Below are 27,536 nucleotides of genomic sequence, written 5' to 3' on the forward strand. Positions count from 1 at the left end.
CATATTCATCTAAGTGTGCGTCGCGGTGTGCGAATCGTGTGTATTAGATAACCGCTTACCGCTAGGTAGTGCAGCCGTGGCTGATCTCCTCGGCCGTGGACGAATGATAGATTACGTAAAGGTACAACGCACAGACACGCACAGCTCAGAACCCAGGAAGATTTTAAAAGTTTGCAGTATAATGACCATATTTTATCAAATAGAAGTTCTTTATTTTAAACTTAAAACCCACAATTGATCTATGTTTGATATTGCTTTAGATTGAGAATGACATTGCTTTTATTAATTAACTGAACAATTTCATAATTGACACCCAATCGTTTAGTCCATAAACTTTTACTAGTATGTGTAATCAAAACTAAAACAATTCTTGAGTTTGCGGCTAAATAAACTCATATATGAGAGACGCACTCTCGTGTATTAGATAACCGCTGACCGCTAGGTAGCCCAGCCGCGACCACGGTGACCGATTTTCTCGGCCGCGGGCGAGGGAGAGTTTCGTTAACTTGGCCAAATTGCGGCGAGTACTGGTCAACACGTATTTCTTTTTACCCTCATATTATGCAATACCTGAACACAAAAACAGTTTAATCAGATCAATAAAGTCACAAACAACATTTTTTGCAGCGACGCCGATATCGAAAAATTTACCGTTTTAGAGTTATGAAGCAAAGACTTTTAATGGATCTAGACCCCTCATTTTAGGGGCTAGCCCCTTTCTTATGGTATCAAATGAAAGCTCTTAATATTCTGCACAACTTTTGTTCTATATGTGTTTTGAAAAAATTTACAACTAAAAAGTTATTGAGCAAAGATTTAAGCAAAATTTAACATTTTTTGAAACATAAATTTCGATGTAATTTTTTAAGAAGTATAGGTGGGTTAATCAAACATGTAAAACTAGGAGGACAACGTTCAAGATGTCTACTTTAAAGATTTGTAAATTAAAACTACTTGCTACGGATCAACTCTGAGCCTTTGCAGGTACACGAAACCCACTAAAAAAATATTCAAAGGGGAATAACTCAAACCGGAAGTAGCGATTTCGCAATATTTTGTGATATCGTAAGCTATTGTCATTTCCAATAAATCCTGAAAATTTGAATAAAATCTAATGACAAACAAGCGAGATATTACAGTTTAAAGAAACGTCTAGAAGAAAAAGAAGAAGAAAAATAATAATGAAGAATTTCCAACAGAATCAGTACAAGGTCTTCCGTTGGAAACGGAAGACCTTAATAAGCTAGGGATATTATATCTGTTGGACAGTATTAAAGAGATGGTGTTGGAGTAAAATTAAGGATAATAGGCCAGTTAATTCGCCGAATGCAGTTCACATCATGCCAAAATTTTAACGTCTTTGTGGTTCAGACTAATGAACATTTGAAACGTTTTGCTGAGCCCCTTGATGGAATTTATTTCTGGGGACATCGGGGGTTTTGGAAGGACTTTCATTATTTAGGCCCGGATGGTGTCCATCTGCTGTGTACCCCTGCCGAGGACCAGCCCATGAGGAAGTTTCGCCGCAGCATTAGGAATGCGGTGATCCTGCACAGTATGATTTTAGATCTTATGTGCTACCACTCTAGAATAATGATATTCAATGATATGTGAATATATATATCCATATTTATATATATTTACATTTTATTTGTTTTAATTAAGACAGTGTAGGGGCTGTTTATGTCTTAACTCCCTGAAATAAAAATGCGTGATTTTTTTTCATGTTGATGAGTATCAGTTCAAGTTTTACCTTTCATTTTGAACTAAGCGTTTTGGCTGGAACTGATAAATTTTATGTTTGGTGAGTTTGCATACTAAAGAATGATGAAGGAATATTGGGTCTGTGTTACCCATATGGCCAGTGGGACATGTTTCCTTCCAATTATGAATTTAATGTTAACATGTAATTAAAAATCATGTTGAGATTATTTAGTTACATGAATGTTTGGATCTACATGTACTAATAATGATGAAGGAACATTGGGTCTGTGTTACCCATATGGTCAGTGGGACATGTTCCTTACAATTATGAATTTAATGTTAATAATGTTATGTAATTAAAGTCATGATGGACTATTTAGTTACATAATGTTTGAATCTACATGTACTAATAATGATGAAGGAACATTGGGTCTGTGTTACCCATATGGTCAGTGGGACATGTTCCTTACAATTATGAATTTAATGTTAATAATGTTATGTAATTAAAGTCATGTTGGGACTATTTAGTTACATAATGTTTGAATCTACATGTACTAATAATGATGAAGGAACATTGGGTCTGTGTTACCCAAATGGTCAGTGGGACATGTTCCTTACAATTATGAATTTAATGTTAATAATGTTATGTATGTACTAATAATGATGAAGGAACATTGGGTCTGTGTTACCCATATGGTCAGTGGGACATGTTCCTTACAATTATGAATTTAATGTTAATAATGTTATGTAATTAAAGTCATGATGGACTATTTAGTTACATAATGTTTGAATCTACATGTACTAATAATGATGAAGGAACATTGGGTCTGTGTTACCCATATGGTCAGTGGGACATGTTCCTATTATTATGAATTTTATGTTAACAAGTACATGTATATCCAAATATGTGTTGGTATTCGCTTAACTATCAGGTCAAAATACCAAGTACATGGTTGAAATCATCTGTTAATGCAAAAGTTATTATGAAAAAATGCTTATGGGTTAGGCTAATCATATATGTGAAAGGATAGGATTCATACTTATTATTCTTATTATATATTTAGCCATTATGCCACTCAAAAAGAGAGGCAGGAGAGATGATGTGGCAACGGGAGGAGTACCACCACCAACACCACCAACTGAAGTACATAATGGGAAAAAAGGGCAAAAAAGAACCCGAAAACAGGCGGAGACTGACACTGTCAATGTGCTATCAAATCTTGATTATGAACTTCTGGCAAAAGAAATTGTAAACCAACAAAAAGCTGCTAGTGAAAAACAAAACATCGGTGAAAGTGTTGGGCAACCTCCAATGGTGAATTCTGTTGAGGATACTGCACCAGTAGTTGGGGAAGCTATACCGGCCGCTGCCACAATTCCTGCCTCTGCGGCTGCCACAATTCCTGCCTCTGCACTGGGAACATTACTGGATAATGTGTTCACAGGTGAGCCCGCAGAGTACGGGTAGTAGTTATGCATGCTTTAGTAGCCCTCAAATTCACTTATCAGATTGTGTGCCTCTAGGAGCATCAGTTTCCTCCAAACTGAAACTTAAAATTTGGAACAATGAATTTGTTGACTTAAAAAATTTATTGCCGACCTCAGGAGATGAACCCCTTTCAATTGTGGTACAAGCGGGGAAAATTGAGCTACAACAAGCGGCTTCACATAAAACACCTATTACAATCCATCAATGGACAGATGCTTTTCTGGTATTCAGTACAATTTACTTACAGAAATTTCCCCATGAGGCATGCAATCTGTTAAATACATGTTTACAATTAGGGAGATTCACAAGCTTCATGGGGACCAACCCTGGAGAATGTATGATGAGTCATTTAGGAAAATAAGAGAGACATCCCTCCTGCCGTAGGAGAGAGTAGTAACAGAGTTGCGACTTAAGGTAGCCTCTATGGGTTTAAAGTCTCCTACCCAATTCCAAGCTTATAATGGTAAACAGCAGCCCTTTCGGTCAAAACAGTGCTACAATTATAACAATGGCCAAAAATGTAACTCCCTACCCTGTCGATTCGCCCATACTTGCCAAGCCTGTAGTGGACCCCACCCCCGATTTCAGTGTAGAAACATGTCATCCAAATCTATCACATCAAACAGGAATGGCGCTGGTTCTTCCAACTACAGTAAACCCGTTAAGACTTCACAATCAACTATTAGGTTATGAGGCAGATGAATTAAAATTGTTAGTGAATGGCTTTACATTTGGGTGTAGATGAGGCTGTGTTAAGTCCCCTTCCATTCATCCTCCTCATAATCATAAGTCTACATAGGAGCACCCAGAAGTTATTGAAGATTACATTCATACGGGTTTAAGTAAGCAGAGGATAGCTGGCCCATTCACAAGACCCCCTTTACCTCTTTTTAAAACTTCTCCTCTGGGGGTTGTACCAAAATCCGAGCAAAACAAGTTTCGAATCATTCATGATTTATCCTTTCCTGCTCAGGACTCAGTTAATTCTAATATACCTAGGGAATACTCTCAGGTTCATTATGTTTCAATTGATACGATACTCAGTTTGGTGCATCAATATGGGATGGGTTCACTTATGGCTAAAACAGATATAAAGGATGCCTTCAGAATAATCCCCGTGAACCCAAAGGATTATCATTTTTTGGGTTTTACTTGGAAAGGTCAGTTCTACTACGAACGCTGTTTGCCACTGGGGACAAGTAGCTCTTGTCAAATATTTGAGAAGTTAGGTACAGCTCTTCAATGGGTGATGTTAAACAAGCTAGAAGCAGGGGTATGTCTCATATGTTGGATGATTTCTTTTTTATTGGACCTCCTCAGTCTGAAAAATGTAAAAATCATTTGATGAATTTGTTTGATTTATGGTTTGATGCGGTCAGTATCTGACCAGTGAGAGTAGGGTCATTCTGTCTTCATCTATGAGAGTGTTAGCACGGGTAATGTTTTGATACACCCACCACCATCCCCGTTTCTCCACTCCAATATTCGAAAGTTGCATACATGTACAAAATATTGTTATTTTGCATATGGCATATTTTATTTTTGAGGTGCCATCTTTTTGCTGGTTTTGTATATATTGTATATAATTTTGAACAAAATATTGTTTTTCTGTATTTTAAGGGGATCAGCATATTGATAAGTTATTTAACATTTTGTGTGAACAGTTTTGGGTCTGATCCCCTACTATGTTGTTTATATTTTTCTTTACTTTCGTCATTTTTAATAAATGACATATTTCATCATGCACAAGTGTTGAGTTCATTTATCAGACAGCACAAAACGGAGCTGCGATGAGGTTGCGCAGCATGAGAAAACATAAAGAAAATCGAAGCTCTGCCAAGAAGAGTAGATGAATATATGTAATAAACGTCAAGCTTAAACGCATACTTTTAAACAAGGGTCATTATAAATAACAATTTGTCAATCCGCTACATGTTCAAGAAGAAGTAAGGTATTTAACACAATAGTTAGTATTCAGAGATAGACACTACAGAGAACTACATTCGCAGAGAAAGAAGAAACTTCTTTGGATGCTGAAAATGAAGAAACAAGAGAAAAAAATGATTCCTTACAACATCTTCACACTGGAGTTCAATATGATACTTGCCTACAACCAGTTGACATCGTTCAGGAGGTTCTTGATCATTATTTCAATTATATATACAACATAGCACCAACAGAGGGAAAACATACAGTACAATTGCTTCAAGAAGATGGAAATAAATCAAAGTCTTTCACACATTCATTCCCAAATGGCAAAAACAAATGGACAGAGAGTATAGAAAAGAGGATTACACTTGCAAAGTACTTTAACAACAGATTGATGAATGCTGATGGTAGGTTTGCGAAAGATACATATTTTTCAGCCAATATATATTAGAACTGAAGTAAGTTATTGATAATGCACAAATATCGATTCAAAAGTCTTCTGCAAAAACAAAAAAAGACAAGGAACAAAATTTCAGCGAATATGTCCCATGATCCAGAGATTTTAAAAGAAGTGTTTAAATATGATGAAGCTTTGCACTCTTTTCAACCCATACGTGGAACACCGTCATTTGGCAAAGTGTACAAAAGGACTTGTTTGCAATGTTCAAGCAGCTAGGTATACCGACTTAGTTTTGCTCGCTTATTCTCTTCAGCTGAATTCAGATGGCATGAAATAATTAATGTCTTATTGTATCAACAAGGTGATCACAGAAAAGTGGATGAGCTTGACTGAACGGAACAGAGTAAATTGTTGAAATCTAAACCCACAACTGTTGCACGCATGTTTGAACGCAGATTTCAGGTATTTCTTCATGAAGTAATAATAGGACCAGCAGAACCCATTGGAAGATTTCAGGACTACTTTTACCGAGTAGAATTTCAGCAAAAGGGTTCACCTAAAGTGCATTGTATGTTCTGTGTTAAAACGCCCCAGTTAATGCAAGACGGAAAAAACAGTGTGTGAATTCATTGACAAATATATTATCTACTTCATTCCAAGCAAAGAGGAAGATTTTAAGATGCACAATGCAGTTCTTCAAGTCCAGCAACACATTAAAAACCATTCGAAGTCGTGGAGAAAAGGTAGGAAAGAATGTCGATTTATATTTCCAAGACCTCCATCAAGCAAAACGTTCATTTCAACACCAACTGAGGAAACATCAAAATCTGAAGTCGCAGTAGTAGATGACGAAATAAAGATACAAAGATCAGAGGCAAGGATTATTTTACAGAATTCTTGAGAAAAAATTCAAGCCAATGATTTTAAAACCGCCAGGGTTCGATATGTATCAAACATGTTTGTGATTTTACTAAAGTGGTTATGTTTGTTTAGAAGGATCTAGCAAATTAGAACATAGGAAACAAATTTTAGATACAAAATGGACACGTTTCGATTTCAACGAACAGATGTTAAATAAAGCTCAACAAGTGTATGAATTAGTTGGAGATGTTCAAGACAAATGTTCTTTCTTTATGCCCTGAAACTGAGATTGAAATGGATTGATGTGAAATGCAAAAAAAAAAAATGACTTTTGATGATGCAAGTACTGATTCTATCGCAAAGCATGAAACCACTGATCATACTTAAAACATCCCGTATACAGTTACACTACAAAACACTACAAAGGAAGAAATGTTTCCATTGTTTAGGTTACTGAATGGGAAGCAAAGCAAAATCTTCTATCATTTGAGAGTGTGGTGTTTAAAGAAAGCTGCTGGATGCAACCCTACCATTTTATTTGTCACAGGAGTTGCAGGACCTGGCAAAAGTTACCCTTTTAAAACGAATAATTATGAGGCTACTAGAGTTTTGCAAAAAATTTGCTCTAAACAAGAATTAACTACAATATTGTTGACAGCATTTACAGGAACATCTTCATTCAATACAGGTGGTTGCACAATCCACCATACGTTCTCTTTGAACAAGTACATGCCAATTCCATATGAACCTTTGAGAGAGATGAAAAATGCGTCAAAGAGAAGATCTAGCCTTTGCAAACAACCTGAATTCGCTACGTACCGAAACTTTAAATCAGGAATTAAGAAAACAGATTTTGCATATGCTGAGACGATGTATTTACATGTGTTTGCAACAAACAATGAGGTGAATGAACATTTTTTGAAGATTACCAAGGGAACTTGCACAGATTTGCAAGAACTATTGGCAAAAGATTTCGAAAGTATCAAAACAAGTGGAAACATGTCTTTGAGGGAAAAGCTGTTTGTACATCACAAAAGTGATGGTATGTCCAGCTTACTATTGTTATCAGTTAATGCAAGAGTCATGTTAATTCGAAATATTGATAATGGGATTATTGGAACAATCACTGAATTTTTAAAAGAATAAAGTGGAGACCTTAAATCAATCAATGTTTTGTTTGACAACCAAAGTTTTGTACAAAGAAGCAGAATAAGGAAACATAAAAGTGTTGTCGTTCGGAAGAAATGAAAACAGCAACAAATAAAAGTTTCATTAGACATCAGTTTTCCCTTCGATTAGCATTGGGTTGATTTTTTTTCTCCTGGTCAGGCATACCTTGCTCAGGTAGGGTTACATCTGAGCTAGGTTTAAGTGTATCAGTTCCCGATCATATTGTACAAAAAAAAACTTATAAAGAGATGTCCGAAGCATTGTTAGAAATGCCAACTCTCTTCAGAGACAATGATCGTACAGTGAATCACACAGTGAACAGAACTATCATTCTTCTTAATGTTCAAAGCCTACGCAAGCATTTGAATGAGATGGTACACGATTCCAGAATTTTCGATATAGATATGATATGCTTGACCTTGACATGGTTGACAGGTTTTGACGACACAGAAAACTTCTATGTAGAAAATTTTAAATTTCAGCAGCTTATAAGATATCAAGCCTATGACATTGTCAATGGCATTTACAAAACATTAAAAACATCAGTGGCATAGCAATATACACGTGTGTTCAAAATACCTGCAATATAATAAGAAAACAGCTTCCTGTAAACAACATTGAGGGTATTCTTTTGGAAGATCCAATGAATCATGTTAGGCCTATCTATGTTTTTTTAAGACCAAACGTTTACACCTCCCGGAAATTTCAGTGAATTTAGAAATGCTTTTACAGGAGTTAGACAACAAAACAGACGACAAGGTTGTTATGAGAGACTGTAATGAAAATGTATTTGCATCGGATGTTTCAATTCTCAAACTCATGGAACAATATGGGCATCACTTGTTTGTAGATTTGTTACACCCACAAAAAATGCTACACTTATTGACCATGTGTGTTAAAAAATTTAACCGATGCCATTTTATTATAGCTACCATGCGGCTATTTCAATAAATATTTCACTGATAAGCTAATAAGCTAAACCCGATATATGTCAAAGTGAAATAGATAACCGGGTATCCATTTTCCATTTGTTATACTAATTTATTGAATTGCGACAAATGTTATTACAACTTAGAAATAGATATCCATCAGAAAAATTGGTTCCTTGGCCTGTTTAGTGGAATGTTATTATAATAGTTTGGGATAACTAACTGGAAAATCTAATGTTATGCCTGTTATTTTATAAAAAAAAACATGCAACTCAAACTCACTTGAAAGATAACGTAGAAAAGAAATTTACCAGCTTTTGTGTTAACAAAAACATATCTTTCACAATTAAAACTGTATCTATGCATAGAATAACAAATGCATACACTTCCAATTTTTGAAGTATAGTTATTATCCATATGATATAATCCTGTCCACATATGCTGGTAAAAGAATTACTTCGTTTTACAAAATATACTATTTTCATTTAGCCGAAATGAAAAAATAATGAAACTCTTGGTAAAATCCTAAGTCAGACGAAATGAAGAATTATTTTCTTCAGCCAAATTTAAAGATATAACAAAATGAAATTAACAAGTGAAAAGCTGTCAATGTGACTGCAAACCGGGTTTTCTTTTATGTGAACTGTATCCATAATCCATGTCAACCCATATCCAGTGAAATGATGTACCCTATATGCAATATTTAGCCAAAAAATGACTAAGTTCAAAAGCTGGTATTTTTTTCATAAATTATCGGAAATCCAAATCCTAGCAATATGCACACCTTTAATATATGTACAAGTGATCTGCAAAAGAACAACGTCCTATCTTAAAAACTGTAGGAAGAGTTATCCGTACAATGAGGGTACCCTATATGCAATATTTTGCCCAAAAATGACTAAGTTCAAAAGCTGGTATTTTTTTCATAAATTATCAATAATCAAAATCCTAGCAATATGCACACCTCTGATATATGTAAAATTGATCTGCAAAACAACACCTTCTTATCTTAAAAACTGTAGGTGGAGTTATCCGTACAATGAGGGTGCCCTTTTAGCAGCCGCCCGCCCGCCATTTTCACCATTTTTATAACCGGATTGTTCCTTCGGAAAACCCGGTTAAAAACTAGAACGCATTCTAAAAATAATAGCTTATCAATAATTGATAATATTCTTTACTTATTCTCAAATATTCCTAATGTCCCAAAGATAAGCTTTGAAGACTATGTAGAAGACAATTTTAGATTTGTTAACGCGGTTTGAAATCTTTAGATGAGCATTGCAAATAAATAAACAGCATTGCTTTATTACTTTCAAATAGGAGAGGTTTTTAAAAAGAAGGATGCCAATTTCCAAATATTTGAGGGGAATTCAAAGTTATCATTTTGAAAGACTGTTGATGAATAATTTTCGTTTACACATTCTTTCTCTATTTCTTATTTAAATAACCTTTAACAAAAGGACATTGGCAAACAAAATCATTTCTAAACTTCTTGTGCAACACGATACAACAAAACATAAATAGTCAGAATTCTTAGACCTGATGAATTACAGTTTTAGCTGAAAAAATGTGAGGAATTTATAAAGTACAGCACATTGTAATAACACAATAGCTATGAGAAATGGGTGCATGTTAAAACTGATTTGTTTATTAGATGATTGCAAATTTTCAGTAGTCAAACATATAAATACGGACTATATTTTACATTCAGAAAAACGGAGTTCCTAAAATATACAATCATAAACAATGACCAAAAATGGTATCTACATTGTACATTTGGTATCATCAACTATTGTTGTTTGTTTTCCTAATGGATGTCGAAGTTATGTTAACTTGAAAATTAATCATAAGCAAACAAGCGTGAATTTACATAAAGTCAGATTTTAGACACGCGAATGAAGCTCGGTGAATTCGTTGGCATAATCTAAACTATTGTCAACACTGAACTGTTTATCTACACAAGTAAAACTTATAAATTGTAATCAATGACAATACAAATTAACACACATTCATTTGCATGGACAAAAGATAATCGGACTTATAAAAATTTTACCCTACCCAAATTGGCGTAAATTATCATTTTGTATGGGCCATTGGTAATGTCTTTTAGAGTTAAATGTTCAAAAAAAGAAAAGTATCTCTGTGTAATGTCTGACAATGTTCTATATTTTATACGTCATACTAAGAATGTTTTCTAACTTTTCCAGAAGACCGTGTTGTTGACGGGTTGGACTAAAAAAAAACCTCGGAGATCGGAATTTGAAGTTTAGAGGTTATTCTTTAGCCGAAACTAATGAAAAGCAAAAAATAAATAGATTTCTTCATGACTTGTAAGTCCTATTTCTTAACGAAGGACATGTATGATTGATTGTTATGAACATTTCTTGCGTGTTTCTAGTTTTAACTTTTGGCCCGCGAAGATGAAACATTGTAATTATTTACAAATGTAAAAAAAGTAATGATTTACCTCGGGATGAACATATCATTTCTTTCAATGTTGGCATGCATATGTTGATTCTAAAGTTATTATAATATAAATGTTTATTGATATGATCAAAACGACACACACTTTATTCTAGATTAAAAAAAATAAGTTGTTAAAACTTATTTTTTTTATTTTTCTAGAATAAAGTGTTTGTCGTTTTGATCATATCAATAAACATTCATTTACCTGAATTTTACAAATACATCAACGACCATGTGCTGTATAAATGCGTGTCAGTATTTTGTATGTTACCGAGTCAAGTTTTAGCATGCCTTTGTGATTAAATGGTTAGCGGGATTACGTGTATCTAGAGTTTAAAGGGGCATGGTCACGTTTTTTTTGTCAAATTCTATTTTTCTATTTTTATTATTTACAATGCTTTAGAAATCATTTCTAATGATCAAATCAAATTTGAGAGTCATTCCAAAAGTTTTAAGCAAGATACATAGCTCACAAATCTGTGTCATGTAAACAAGGCTCATGCCCTGTTTTTGTTTACATAGGTTCAATTTACCAATTAAAAACCTTTTTCAAGCTGATTTTTCTATCTTCTTATTCATTTTAAGCATAGATAAACAGTTTCTTAGTAAACGTTTAACACATTCATTTCAGGTTTAAGTTTGAAATTTTTACTTCAACATTCAAAATGTAAACAAAAGCTTTGTTTATATGTCAAAGAATTGTAAGCTCTGTAACTCGCTTACAACTCAACAAATGACACTCAAATTTTGTTTGCCTATTAAGAATGCCTCACTGAAGCACTGTAATTATTCAAATCGGAAAAATAATTTTTGACCAAAATCGTGACCATGTCCCTTTAATCCAAGTCAGGGTAGAATAGATAAAATACAGAAAGATACAACCGATATGCAAAGAAATCCTCCTGTCTAAGAAAAAGCTGTTATCTTATTTATTTGATGTTCAATAATGTTTCTAGAGCTAATAAGATACTTTTACAACCCTTTTTCGCTCATAAAAAAGCATGAACATTTGCATCTGGCACCTTGTCACGTATTATGTTCGTTATTCATTGCCTACCTATAACGTATTCGAAAAAGAAACACGCTTGTTAACATATATCAAATGAAACCTTTTAATGAATATTAGGAAAACACACACACAAAATTCAAATCGTATTGTATTATAAGATATGTCGTCGGAAATATAAAACCTGCTATTCATAAAACGAAAACCGAAACATTCGCGCTGAGTCATTGGTATCTGCTGGGTTTGTGTTTTCTCAGAATTTTGCACGACAAAATGTCTTTAAAAACTCCCACAAAGTGTTCCTAGAACTTCATTTTCTGAATTGTAGGTCAACTTTATTAGATCAAGGACAGTTTCTCTCAAATATGGGTAAACAATAAAAACTGAGCCATTGAAAATTTTCGTACAAACGTTAATGTAGTAATCAAATTTGCTTTTGAGTTATTATTTATTGAATTGTGAAATTTACAAATACAAAAATGGCACAATTCACCACTATATTCATTTTAAATGCCTAAAATTGAATTAAGATTCTAATAATAAAAAAAAGCTTTAGACAGAATTAGTTATAAAGTGCATTTAAAAACTGACAAATTACAAAAATGATACCAAATGTATTTTTGATATTTTATTTCTAACTTCTAAGTTCTTTTTATGGAACAAAACGGACAGAGAAGCACAAGGTGTTAGATTCGTGAACGGACTAAACTGTGTCTAAACACAAAACTCAAAGGTCTCTGATATTGTGTTTGCGATTTTAATCGAGGCTTGTAACAAAGTCAGAAATAAATTTTAACTAAATTAACTCCTTTGACAAATTGCGATTGTAGTTTTCAAGAACGCCTTGTTACGATGGCAATCCCTTTACATTATTCTGTTTACAGGCCTATCTTACGTGAATCAATAACCCCCCCCCCCAATTATTGTTATATTTCTCAAGAAAATGAATAAAACTTCGTATAATAAAATACCGATACGTTTATTCTTTAATGCATAAATATGCTTTCATTACGATATTTATATCTAGTAGTTGTGTTTCAGCACAATTCAGTTAGTTTGAGTACATAGGAAAAGTAGTGACCTAGATTATTCATGCGCTACTTTGACCTCATGACCCATAATGTTGTTATGCAGGAATTACAGCGGATTCTACAGTGTTAAATAAGGGGAGACATTTGCAAGTGTTTTAGCTTCGAAACTTTTTAGTTTGAAATATTTCCTAAATACATATAGAACAAAAGTTGTGCATAATATTAAGGGCTTTCATTTAATTTGACACCAATAAAAAAGGGCTGGTCCCTTAAATTAAGGGCCAGTAGCCTTTAAAAGATTTTGCTTAATAACTCAAAAACGGTTAGGATTTCGATATGGCTGTCGCTATAATAGTTGTTTGTTGGGATCTCATAAAGGTTGGTGATTTGTGTAGTATGGGTGTAAAAAGCTTTACATGTTTACATGTGCCTGTTTTCATTTGGCAAGTTAATGAAAGAATTGTGTGCCTAAAACTGGCATAAAGTTACCACAGAAAGTATGATTGTTTATACAGGGTGCTTAAATTCATGAGAAAAAAATGGAACACATGCTTTTTTAAAAAAAAGTTTAAGTCATTGTTGTTTAGTTCTTATAGTGCACAATCCTTAAAGACAAGAATTGGAAAACAAAACATTCTTTTTCTTTTCTAGTAAAACACAAAATACATATTGAAAAAAAAAATGATATGCATTACATTTTCGTTTTCATACTGCATGCATTTAAAATCCACATTAAATCAGAGCTGTGTGCGTATCATTGCGTAAGCTATCCCTCGCCCGCGGCCGAGAAAATCGGTCACCAGGGTCGCGGCTGGACTACGTAGCGGTCAGCGGTTATCTAATACACGACAGTTGCGTCTCTTATATATGAGTTAATTAAGCTGCAAACTCAAGAATTGTTTCAGTTTTGATTACACATAACGGTTTATTATTCAATTGAATTAAACGATAAGATGTAAATTAAGAAATCGTAAAGCTAATTAATAAAAGCAATGCCATTCTCAATCTAATGCAATATCAGACGTATAGATCAATTGTGGGATTTAAGTAATTTTTAGTCATTAAATCGAAACTTTTCAATTCTTTCTGAGTTCTGAGCTGTGCGTGTGTATGCGTTAAACCTTTACGTAATCTATCCTTCACCCGCAGCCGAGGAAATCAACCACGGCTGCACTACCTAGCGGTAAACGATTATCTAATACACAAGATTCGCACCCGCACACTTATATGAATATGAACGTGTTTGAGTTTATATAGCCGTAAAAACACTGTACACTGTTTTAATTTTATGTTGTAAAAGTTCGTTAATTTTGTATTTGTTTAAATTAAACATTGGAAAGTAAATTAAAAAGACGTTCTGAAAATCAATAAAAGCGATATTACTCAAAATCGGAAATACTCGTCAGACATATACAAATGGTTGGTTTGTAAGTCTAAATGTTTTAAAAACTGTACAAATAATGTTTTCAATCAACAACAAAAAAACAGCACAAACACCCCCTCCCCCTCCACAAATATTAAAACCTTTAAATAATGATCACCCCTCGCACATGGCCGAGGAGATCCCGCGCAAGTGGACATCTTCTACATGTACCTTATCTCGCGTTCATGTTTGGTATTTTGTACGAACGCAACTATTTTTATTATTTTTTCAACTATTATATTGGTTCATGGTGAACAGATAAATTTATTTTACTCTTACAGTTGATTTAGCAATGACTTATACGACAGCGTACAAGGAAATTTAAAAATCAAATCAAGTTATGATCAAAGTTTCATGTTACATGTTTGCGGTGGGTGCTGGCACGATAAAAGAATGTCCTGAATTGAAGCGGTGATTATTAGTCCCCTACCGGTTTTTAACCGGAGGAGACTATAGCTTTTCTCTGCGTCCGTCAGTCCGTCTGTCCGTCCGTCTGTCTGTCCCACTTCAGTTTTCCACACTTTTTTTCTTTATGCGTTTGAGGAATAACATGAACTTTGCTGAACAGCTTCAAAATGTCAAACTACAGATCAAGTTTACACTTTTGTAGCGTCTGGTTGACATATTTTCGTGAAAATATTCCATATTTTTTAATGTTCGGGTTCGATATTCTGCATAACAGTGCATTGTTTTCACAATTTCCACAACCCGGTAGGGGATGTGTATTGCTTATGCATTACCCCCAGAATGCTTGTTTTAAAGAATATTCACATGAGTATTAAAACAAGTTTTGTTTACATTCTATCGGTCACATATTAAGGGGGATGTCTACACCAAAAAGGTTTAGGCGAATTTTGTTGCATGCATTTGTTACTAATAATAGACACGGTATTCAAGAATAATAGGCCTCAAAGTACAATACTCTATTTTTTAGAGAATTTTTATAAGATCAGTCTGCTTCCAGATAACCCTTTATATGTCAAATATTTAAACATGTCTGTTTTAAAACTCTTATGAAAGTGAAATGTTATAAAGTCTGAGAATGAAAAACAAAATAATCATGAATGAACTTTGTATGATTTTTATTGGAATCCATTTAGATATGAAACTAAATTATTTAAAAATTCTTTTAAGGCAAAGTACTGGATGAAATTCCACAAAAATCTAAAAATAGAAACAATATTTGTTGGTTAATGAGATGTAAAAAAGAAATTGAATGAAATTGGAAAATTAAAAGAAATATTGGATTATTGCAAACATCTTGGTTTCAAAGATCCTGTTTAAGAGTTGTCTTTCTTGATTTTACTTGGTCTCAAATATCCTGGAACCCATTTTCTAATTAAAAAAGAAATCATGAAGAAAAATTTTAAAAAGGTACAATTATATGCTAAAATGAAGGAATAAGGTTAGTAGTGTTTATGATAATGTTTGAATCTGAAAAAATATATTTTTATGAATGCATTTTATCTATACTTAACTCTTTAAAACAAAAACAAATTGTTTGTAATTACATTGCCTTTTACTTTTTTATATACAATACAAATTATAAACAACTATATGCATATTTTATACCTACATTAGATGTCCATAGTGATACACATGTACGTGTGGTAATTAAAAACATGCTCTTTTTCAAGATTCTGTCGTTCCCTCATTTGGCTTGCAAATCCGGGCTTTCACTGCTATTACTACCTAGCTCTATCTATTATAATTACAATACATTAGTTAAGTGTCAAACTTTCAATGCAAGTCTTATACTGCAAATGTTTTAAATTTGGGAAGTTGGGATCAGTTAATACAAGAGATGGTACTACGGAACTTTAGTTTTATATTAATCATGAATATATGGTTAAAGTAAAAATATTATATCGGCTCACCTTTACCGATAAGCCGTCATATATTTATGATCGTCTGTTGCAGATGACATGAAAAATATGTATTGCCATTAGCCAATAGCAGGAAACAGTACATTATTTCGATTTCACGTTTTCTGTACATAACAGCTGATAATCAATGTTAGTTGAAAGCTTTAATCACGAAGGGAATTGACATATTTTCTAAGCGTTTTTGGTGATTTCATTCTTATCTCATCTCCCTCGTTAGATGCGTTCAATTGAACGGTGTATAGCTATTTTGTACCACGATATAATGCTATCAATCCGGAACAAAATGGCGTTTCAAACGGATGTCAGACATATTGTGACGATGCAGCCTTCCACCTTAATAAATTATGTAGTGTTTCTAAATGGTCGTTCGTTTCATCGTGAAAACCAATATATTTCTGCGCCCCCCCCCCCTCCCCGCCCCGCTGCCATTAGTGACATGTACGTATTTTTTTTATATATATATTTTAGATAAAACAGAGAAATGAAAAAAAAACACACAAAAAACCCCACAAAAACAAACATTAAACTTGCATCAAAGAACTATATATGATTTTAGTCAAATTTGGCCCCCAAAATTCGCTATTTTTAAAATGATTCAGGTACATGACTTTGTTGTTTTAGTTTATAAAAGAGGTGACATGAAATATGTTTTTCACCAATTTATTTGATTTATATGCACTCACTGGCAGTATATGACGTCAGAAGTGACGCTATTTTTATAATTCAATCAAAAATTGACATTTTTTTTATCTTTTTTCGAATGGGAAATAGAGAGCGACTCTTTGAACAAGAACGAACTTTTTGTCACTTATAAGTATTGGAGAGATACATCTTTGGTGAAAATATTTTTTTTGTTTAAGCAGTTGCTCAATGTTTCCTTAAAGAAAAACTGCCTCAAAACAAGCCGTTTATGCTAAAAATGAGAAAATGGCGGGAAAAGGTAAACTTTATGTCATTTTTTTAAATTGTGGGCTTTAAAATCAAAATGAAAATCATGAAAAAACTTCACATGTATATTTGTACAAATAAAACAAAGGATTACAGTAAAATGACAATGTTCATTTTAGGGGGCCATTTTAGGCTCAAACCATATATAGTCCTTTATAATATACAAACGTAAACGTAAACGTAAAATAGGGACTTTGCATATTATTGCATCTTCGAGAGAAGTAATATTCATTTCTGTTATTAAATTTTACGTTACATAGCGGTATCGGTATATCAGGTGTAAAATTAAGACGCTCACTTATGCATAAATTCTCCCGATGATCTTTGATAGCTGATTATTATTTCCAATGTTCAAGTCTACTCGTAAATAATATCAGCCCTGAAGAAATTTTCAGAGATGCCATCAATTTTGACTATTTACCCAATTTTGACAGCACACAACAATTTCAAACTTGCACATAGTCTTCGATGAATTAGAAAGATTTGATTAAAGAAGTTACGTGTTTTTAAGGCGGGTTTTTTTTTAAATACATTTCCTTACATGAATCATGAGAACATGTATATAACAATCCTTGCTACCATTAAAAATTTAACTCGCCATTAGAATTCTCATTGTTTGAACCCCTGTCACATTGGAGCTGCGTCCTCACGGCGATCCCGCTGCGTCATTGAATAATGTAAAACGCCATGGTAAACGAACTAGAGTCTCCTACAGCGCCATAACAACGCAGCGGCATCTTTGTTCGCTGCGGTGGGATATCTTAGAACATTTTAGAACGCCAGGCGACGGCGCGCACTTTAAACATGCACATAGTACGCGCTGTGACTCTGCGTTGTGATAAACCCGTCGTAGAAGTGGAGTAAAGTCGCCGTGACAGCGCCGTAAAAACTCCAAAAGCGCATGTGCACGCAGTCAGCGCACAGAACACGCCGTGGACGCGCGGTAAAAACTCCTAGCACGTCATGAGCGCTCGGCGGATACCCAGCGAGAGCGCAGTCAATCGCCAAATAGAACTCTGTGGAAACGTAGTTTGGAGCTCTGCAAGAACGCCTCAGTCGCAGTCAGGATGCATTGACATTTTCAATTGTAAAAGAACTATGTGCGGTATGGTCAAATATCTGCCCCCGATTTCAACCATTTTTTAAATAGTATCGTATAAAAATGAAATCTTCACAAATCATTGTAAAGAGGATGCCTATAACTTTAATCTTGATTTTAGTCGTCATTGCTCACTCGCTATTTATCTATGACGTCACTGTGGTTATAATCTTTTACGCTTTTATTTCCAATATGAGTTTACCTATCTTTCATCTTATTTTAAAGCTCTTTCTTAAACTTTGATTTTGGGGGGCAAAAATTGCATAAAACCGCACTTAGTCCCTTTTAAATAAGAGTGTCTATTTTTTCTGATCTTTTCCTGCGATCCTACGGGGATTCCATGAATTTTACAACGCCGTGAACACGCCCTTGGAACACAATTTGGTGTGACAGGGCCTTAAAGAGTTTTCAAAACAATTACACAAACTGTGTTCAACATAGTTTTCCTAAAGCATTTTCTTCCTGTCTTTATACAGGCTTTCAATCACAACACGTTTTTATAACAAAAGCAGAAGTGAAATTTTAGTCATTAGTCATTGTAATCGTTTGACACCAAATCATAAATTTTCAACTCGCAGCAACAACGGAAGACTACTCGTGGCTTTGCCACGAGCTCTGCTCTAGTTATACGAATTACTTGGCAGCCGCCAGATAAAATATCTTTGATACCTAGCACCATCCGTTTTCCGTTAAAACCCATAAACAGGCACAGGGGCCATATCGCTCACCAGGGCCCGGTTTTTCGAAAGGTGGTTAACTCTAACACCGTGTTAACTCTGTGTTAAACTCGGTGTTAAAGTTAACCACATGGTTAAACGTTTTTCAAAAGTGTGTTAGAGTTTAACCATGTGTTAATTCTGTGTTAACTTTAATCCACCCCCAGTGCCTTGGTTAAATATTTAACACAGTGATTAAATATGGCCGACGGTGTAATGTTTTTGCCACTTCAACTGAAAAAGTTGGTCAAAGAAGCATTTTCCAAAATTTTAAAGTTTTAAAAAATCTTACATATGATTAAAACTACAGAACAGCAACCGGCTTGACATGAAAAGTTGCAGTAATCTATGTGATATATTTATGGAAGAAGGATTTTGCATATGGTTCATACCCCTTATGTTAAAGGATCCCTTTATTGGAAAAGGCTGACAGCAGAAAAAGGTATGTTTTTCCTTTTTTGACCTTCACATTGGTTATATTGTTGTTGTCACTTAACACATTCAACAAAAATTTCCAAAATTATTAGTGAAATGGGTACTGTAAGTACAAAAACATTGTACAATTTTTCCTTGAATTTTTAAAACAACAATGAGAAAAGAATTTTAGCTCCTTGATAGATAAATATTGAATGAACATGTTAGCATAATTTTATTTTCAATGTTGGTTACTGAATATTTAGATTTGTCTGCCTTTTGACAAATGCAAGTGTTGGATCATAATTATTTTTAAAACGTCTAAATAAATGTTATGTACAGTCAAGCAATGGAAAGACACTAAAACTATCAGTTTAGAGTAATTGATATGATTTTTGTGTACATGTATGTCATATTATATCTTCTTTTTTTTTGGGGGGGGGGGGGCATGTAGCATCACCCCCCACCCCCCCCCCCACCCCCCGGATTAAGATTTGGAAGATTTTTAAAAATCTTTTGTTTTTTGCTTGTTTAGATTATTTGGATGAGTCTGCCCCCTCCCCCTTTCAAAACGATATTTCATATGTATTTATGTAATGTAGGAATTGCTGATTTGAAGATTTGAAAGAAGAACATGGCAGGTGGGGAAAAAGTATTCTGCTGGGTGACACTTACTATGCTTGGTGCCTAATTCTAACAAAGCCATATCTCATGAGGCCCATAAACTGCAGCCGAGGAGACATTTAACATAACAAGCATACTAAGCATACTAAGACCAGAAGTGAAATAGAGAGGTTCTTTTGTTCGCATAAGGTGTGATTCTATTACCCTTTTTTCACTGAAGGTTGGGTATTTTCAGTTGTAATGACAATTTTTCAAATTAGCATGGTGTTTCACAAAAAATATATAACAGAGCATTCATATGCTTTAAGACTAAATATTTTGATATTACCTGAAAATTTCAAGGGAAGTATTATAACATTAACTGTACTCTCAATCAAAAAACCTGATTATTCACCATTACTGAATTATAAAGAGTTTAATGTCACCTGGATGTGAACTTCTCTGCTTATACCAAAATCATCATCTTTACATATATATGCATGTAACTCATATTAGACTCATATGCATACAATAGGGTACATACATGTATACATAAATCAGTTAATGTTTTCTGATTATGTCCATTTTAAACAAAATTTGTAGTCAGAACTGTTAAATATTTGTCAATATAATGAAGTGAATATGAATTAAGTTCAGTCCCAAAATATGACTTTATTTGTCTTTATTTCATATTTTTGGTCTTTTTGTATACTTTTTATCCTTTTTAATTCACAGATTTGCATGATACGGGAATTAACTGCCTGCATTGTTTACTTGTAGAGGACTTGGAGACACTGAGAAAGATGAGTATTTGACAGCAACCAACCTTTAAGCCTCTAACACCATGCACCAAGAGAAGGAGACAGTTATTGTCACATTTAATCTAATATAAACATCCTAATAAGCTTAAATCATAATACACATTAGACAAAAAATTGACATTTTTTAGTTCTCTCTCTCTCTCTCTCTCTCTCTCTCTCTCTCTCTCTCTCTCTCTATTATAAACATGTCTAACAGGTTTATATTATGAAATTTTTTTAAGTACCATAAACTGAAAATGATAATTATTAAAGTATGTAAAACAATACGAATGTAAACCTTTGCATTCTCTCTCTCTCTCTCTCTCTCTCTCTCTCTCTCTCTCTCTCTCTCTCTCTCTCTCTCTCTCTCTCTCTCTCTCTCTCTCTCTCTCTCTCTCCTGTAAAACAGTGTGTTGATTTTACTTCATATTTGTACTTTAATAATATACAAATTGAGATTTTCAACCAAATATGAAATACCCAATATATAATCTGAAGTATACACAGAATGTTAAACATAGATGACTCAAGTTTTGTTTATCACAGTTTTTAGGTGTAAATGTTTTATTGTTGTGTTTTTTACTGACAAATTGTAGTCTTTAATTACCCATGTTAGATTATAAATATTTAATACATTTATTTTGTATGTTTTTGTCTATAATGTCCTAGCTTGTATAAAAATATGCATTAATACTATACATGTAGTAGTAAGCCTCTTATATAATTACCCTTTTATTTAAGGCATATTTTTCTTTTTCTTTCAAATTAAGTTTACATGGAGACAAATGCAGTTATCATTGAATACAAAATGTAAAAAAAAAATCAAATCTTATTAGCTCCTTCCTGTCCAAAGGTGAAATTTTATGTACCGTATATGTACATAGTTGGAAAATCACCCACTCCTTTCAATTGTCTCAATTTACATTACTTGTAGGATACAGTACCGATCAGACCCAACCTAACACCAGAGTAAACCCCAACTAAACCTGGGGTTTACTTTCTGGGTTTACTTTGGGTTTACTTTTTAAAAATTTGGGTCCACTCAGGGTTTACTTTGGGTTTACTCGGGGTTTACTTTGGGTTTACTCGAGAATTGCTTTTGGAGTCAACTATACGCAATGAAGTGTGAAGCAGACCTGTATTTTATCTTATCATCCTACTGCCTGTGATTCCTGCCCCTTGTATATTCCGAATACACATGTAGCGTCTGCTTTCAGGGTATACTTCTGATCGGGGTTTACTCTCTGTGTCCACTCTGGGTTTACTTGGGGTTTACTCTGGGTCCACTCTAGTAAACCCAGAGTAAACACAGTAAGTAAACCCAGGGTTTAGTTGGGGTTTACTTTCTGTTAGGTTGGGTCTGATCGGTACTGTATGTAAATTAATGTACATTTTACATAAATTAAAATAACATCTGCTATTATAACTACTTTTGAAATGATCAAGAAGCAACAATATTTTTATCTTTGTATTTTATTAATGGATCAAAGAAGTAGAAAAAAAATGTAAAGTTTGAACTTTTTTGGGGATATCTTATCCGTCTCCAGCTAGCCGGGTGTGTTTTAATTTTATTTTAATTAAAGGCAGGCATCACACTGGTAGGTCTTATTATTTTTTTTTATAATATTTGAAAAGGAAGTAGAATAAGAAACCAGAATGAATAAGATTTTCATTTAATACGATTGCTAAGCTTACTATATTTGCCACTAAAATGCTACAATTCATCTAATTTATCAAAATAGGTCAATTTTTAGTGTTGGTGATACTTGTTTTTAAATATGTGTGCGAATTGACACAAGGAAATTGCCACAAGTTTCATAATATCAGGTGAAAGATTTTAAACCCCTGCCTTTTAGGAAATCAATACATAAGGTATACATGCAAGGGTACTTCTAAGTGATGTGGTCCTTTTATAATGATAATATCATGTAGATACATGGCGCAGTACTGAATAAGGTTTCTTATTAAAAGAGGTTGAACAACAATTGACCTCTAAAAGATTAGGTAAAGATTTTTTGCTGAAGAAGAACCATATGAATCTATGTTAAATAGAGTAAAGTGGAAATGATGGGTTCACTTATATGACTACGGCAAAACTCGTTTATAACGAATTTCAAGGGACCATAGAAAAAACTTCGTTATAGCCGTAATTCGCTATACGTTTATAACGAATTCGTAAAAAAATATTATAGCGAATTCGTTATAAAATGATTAAGGGTTTTCCGGCTAACAGTTTTCTAAACTATATTAAGTTATAAAATTAGTTTAACTGTCATTTACAAAAAAATGTCAATATAACCATTTCATTTCAATTTTTAAAAGAAATTCATTATACTATTTGAATTTGAGTATTTTATATATGCAATTTAAAATTGCATGTTTCTTCAATGACATTTGAAATGGAAAAAATTCGTTATAAAAATGATCAAATACGTTAAAATTTTGCCAGCGGGGGTCTTAAAATTACTTCGTTATAGCCGTAAATTCGTTATAGCCGTGTTCGTTATATACATCAATTTTATATAGGTTTATATAAGAAATTTGCCAGGACATGAATAATAATTCGTTATAGCCGTTTTATTCGAGTTTTGCTGTATATATTTCTTAAACCTTAATGGAATTGGCAATATGGGATATACTTTTTCTCAGAATTGCATAAGCTTTCTTATTCTAAGACAAGATGTATTTTCATAGAATGTTAGTGTAAGGTAAACCTTGTAAATTACTAAGAAGCATTTTTTTAGCCTTTGGGCCATGTTTTATGATACATGTACCTTATTAATTTACATATTGAAAGGAATTTATAATGATATTTTGAAGCTATTACATTGCAATTTAACAGTGTTATATGGACAACAAGAAAAGAAAGGATTTGGAAAATTGCAGACTATATTGGATGCAATCCTGGAAATGATATAGATGTTCAACATATAATTATACTAATAATATTTCACTAAATTTAAACTTATTGAAATCCAAAAGCAAAATCTTCTTTTTTCTTCATATATAGGAAGTAGAAATGAATTATGGGTAACCAAGTTATTACCAAGTGGTTAACTTAGTTAACACAGTGTTAGGTAACCAATGCGTTGAATTGCTTTTGATCAACAGAATTTAACCACTGCGTTAGCTAATCACTTGATTAGGATTTAACACATCGTTATCCTTAAGACAGTGTTAAATTTAACCACCTTTCGAGCCGGGCCCTGATGAATAATGGCCAACAACTCTGACCCAAACAGGTTTAATAAATGGAAAATATATGTAAACAAAAAAGAAAGGCGATATACTTAATTAACGTTTTAATGAATACTTAACTATTTTAACATTGAGTCCCTACTGAAGATTTTTTCATCTTATGATAGTATGTTCTAAATAATCCCTAAATACAAAACTAGTACTTAAAACTGGTTTCAAACCAAACATATCAGATATCGCCTTCTAAAACTGATTTTTTTGCGAAAACCCTCATTTTTGCAGTGTAGTTTAAAATATAGTTTAACTCAAAATATTTTTAATAATTATTTTTCATTAATACCTTATCACTATTTTTAGATTGATGAGGATGCCGCAAGAGGTATGACGGATGCTGATTTAAAGGAATACCTTCAAAAAAAGGGGGACCAATTTTCTTCGAGGGATTTCCTGACAGAAGGACTGGAGAAACCGAAGACAAGAAAGGCTAGTCTTATGGATCGACTTAGAGATAGGTTAAGACGCAGCAGGACCAATTATACAGATGCGTCAAACGAGGAAACAGAATCAGTTGCCAAAAAAATCCCCAAGTGAAGTGCCAAAAAAGAAGAACACAAAGTACATCTTGGTTGGTATCATTTCGACGAAGGAAAAAAGATTTATGTGCATGTAAGAGCAAAAGCAGGAGGAGGGAAAAGAATCGTGATGCTTAACAAATCACTGAACAAGCAATCCATCATAAAAGTGTGTCTAAATCTTTTCTTTCCTGATGGCGAAAGTCAACATGGAGAGCTGAAGGACATGGGTTTTGAATTAACGGATTTCCAACTGAAACCTCTAGAATATGAGGAAACAACATTTGGGGACATAATTGACAAAGCCAAACTTCAGTTTGTGCACTTCTATTTGCGTACAAGACAAAAGAAACAATTATCAGATGATGAAGATTTGGATGGAACACAAGAACAAACTGACCAAACTAAAATCAACGCATCACCAAGTTAGGCTGGACAGCAGCTTAAAGAATCAAAGAATACGCCAGGAGAATCCTCTAAAGTTGTCAAGGAGGACAAAAACTACCCTTCCTCGAGCATTGAAAACACGTCAACCAATCCTATTCAACATTTTACAGACCTAACTGAAAAAGTGTTGGAGTTCATTGAAAGTTCGAAAGATAATGTTCTAAAAGACGATTCAAGTAAACGTCCATTGAATCCTGATGTTGGAGATGACAGGGACAGCTCCTCGCTACCTGATCCTGCTATCCTTCTACTTTGGGAAGACAATTCGGGGGAGGCGACTTTAACACCCACTATTCCAATTATTCCAATAGTTCGCGAGCCTAAGGAATTTAGTATTGTAGTGCATCGAGGGCAAGTTCTTTGAGAGCTCATCAAAATATTCAAAGAAAATTCTGAAGTCGATTTTGAAAAGGACATTATACTTGCCTCAATAATTCTTCCAAACGGAGAAAGAGAACAGGCTTATTACAGCGGGGGAGTAATGAGGGGTATGCTTTCTGAATTCTGGGAAGACTTTTATGAACAGTGCACAACTGGTACGGATTTGAAAATTCCATGTCTCCGACATGATATGGAGGCTGACGATTGGAGGGCTGTTGGGAAAATTATCGCCTTAGGTTGGATCCTTCAACAAATACTGCCAATTCGACTAGCCCCCAATTTCCTAAAGTCCTCCTTGTTTAGATTTGGTTAGATTGGGGACATGGAGAAAGCAGACATGGATGAACTTCTTGAGATCCTCTCCAGTCATGATTGTAAGGTGAAAATTACCAAATATAACATTGGGCCTGTCATTGACCAAATTGCCCATTTTGAAATGGTACAAGAACCAACATTCATTAGAGAATGTCTTTTTGAGGTGTTGATAACTTACGAGCTTGTTTTGGATGTTGACAGTGAATTTCAGAAAATAACCCCGACATCAAAAAAACTTCTTTAGTCTCTTAAATGCGATGAACCAGAATCCGAGTCCTTCAAATATCTCAAAAGATATATCCGTGAAATTGAAGATACCAAGATGCTGCGCACGTTGCTTCGGTTTATAACAGCCAGTGATCTGATGTTATATAATTCTGAAGGGAAGTTTTTCACAATTCAAGTAAAAATCGTTGATATGGAGGGTATTTCTTGACGCCCGATAGCGCATACTTGTGTAAGAGTACTCGACATTCCAAAAGCGTACGAAAGTTATACGGTCTTTAGAAGTGAGATGAATGCAGTTCTAAACTCAAGCGTTTGGGTGATGGATTTTGCGTGAACGTTGCCTCAAAATAAAAGAATTAAGGATTGTAAGTCGTTATACTATTGAAATCTAATTATTTTTCAAATTGAACATTTTAAAAGGTTACAAATTATTATATGTTTCATTGGAATTTAAACTTGATTTGCAAAAAGTATTGTAAATGAAAAACAAAAGAACATTTTTGTTATGTTTAAAACTCTAGTTTATTTTGGCTGTCGGCATTTTGGTTGTTTTATTATCTTTTCCCACTATGGGGTTTTCATTTCTTTGGTATTAAAAATGTGTATGTTTGCTCAATTAAATTTTTTTAACGCAATATGTTTTACAAAAGTTTTTATTTATGAAAACCGTGACAGTTATTGCAATATACAGATTTATTAGGCATCCAGAATTTGGAGTTCCATTCGCTTTTTGCTATTCACTATTCGATTAGCCTGTTACTGGTCGTGTAAACCAAATTCCTTTTGAGGGTCGACTGGGATTTCCCGGGGTCCCATCCACACAACATATGAAGGCCCCAATATGGTATAGAGGGTGTTTACCAGCCCCTTGAAAGACATATCTCCAGTGCAACAGAATATTATAATTTTCTTACCTTCTTGCCAGGCTAGCTAATTATGTCAATGTTCTGGTCAGGTCAGCAAGTAATCTTCTTTACCAAATAACTGTTTCTTCCGATTAAAAATGGAAGTTTATATGGAATTTACGTTTATTAGCATGTTTACGGTAATTTGAATAGCGAACTGACCACAGAATTATATTCGCTATTCGAAGAGTGAATTGCAAAAAACAAAGAAAACGCTAGCTTATGAATGCCATGGAAGCATGCATGTATCAACTAGGGTTATAAGTAATAAATAAGTAATGAATTTTAATTTTCGCTGCTGATCATAATTTCATTAACGGAACGTGTATGTTTAAGAAAACAATTCAGTCTTTTTCTTTGATCTAGTGCACATACATGTACACTGTATATCACTTGAAATTAAATGTTTTGTTAATTCAAATTAGTATAGTAACTATATACGATCTCGTTACGAGTAACGAGTAGGTCTTCCGTTCAATTTTTAAATGATACAATTAAGATATCAGAACTTTCAGAATTCCCCCTAAACCACTCCCTTTCAGATAATGCATACGATTGTCAATATCCTTTGAAATGTTTAACAAAGAGTTTTGCTTTTTCACATATAGCACATTAA

At 33.8% G+C, this 27,536-nt stretch overlaps 1 protein-coding gene and 1 pseudogene across 1 annotated transcript; both read left to right on the forward strand.

Moving 5' to 3' along the window:
- Nucleotides 1-1,231: 1,231 nt before the first annotated feature.
- Nucleotides 1,232-4,935, forward strand: LOC136270126 (uncharacterized). Its single transcript, XM_066066706.1, has 2 exons — nt 1,232-1,555; nt 2,769-4,935. The coding sequence occupies exons 1-2, from the start codon at nt 1,327-1,329 to the stop codon at nt 3,170-3,172; spliced, it is 633 nt and encodes a 210-aa protein (XP_065922778.1). The 5' UTR covers nt 1,232-1,326; the 3' UTR covers nt 3,173-4,935.
- Nucleotides 3,702-26,542, forward strand: LOC136270355 (uncharacterized; annotated as a pseudogene).
- The last annotated feature ends 994 nt before the right edge of the window (nt 26,543-27,536 follow it).

Source organism: Magallana gigas, chromosome 7, assembly GCF_963853765.1.
Source record: "Magallana gigas chromosome 7, xbMagGiga1.1, whole genome shotgun sequence".
In the NCBI taxonomy this organism is placed as follows: Eukaryota; Metazoa; Mollusca; class Bivalvia; order Ostreida; family Ostreidae; genus Magallana; species Magallana gigas.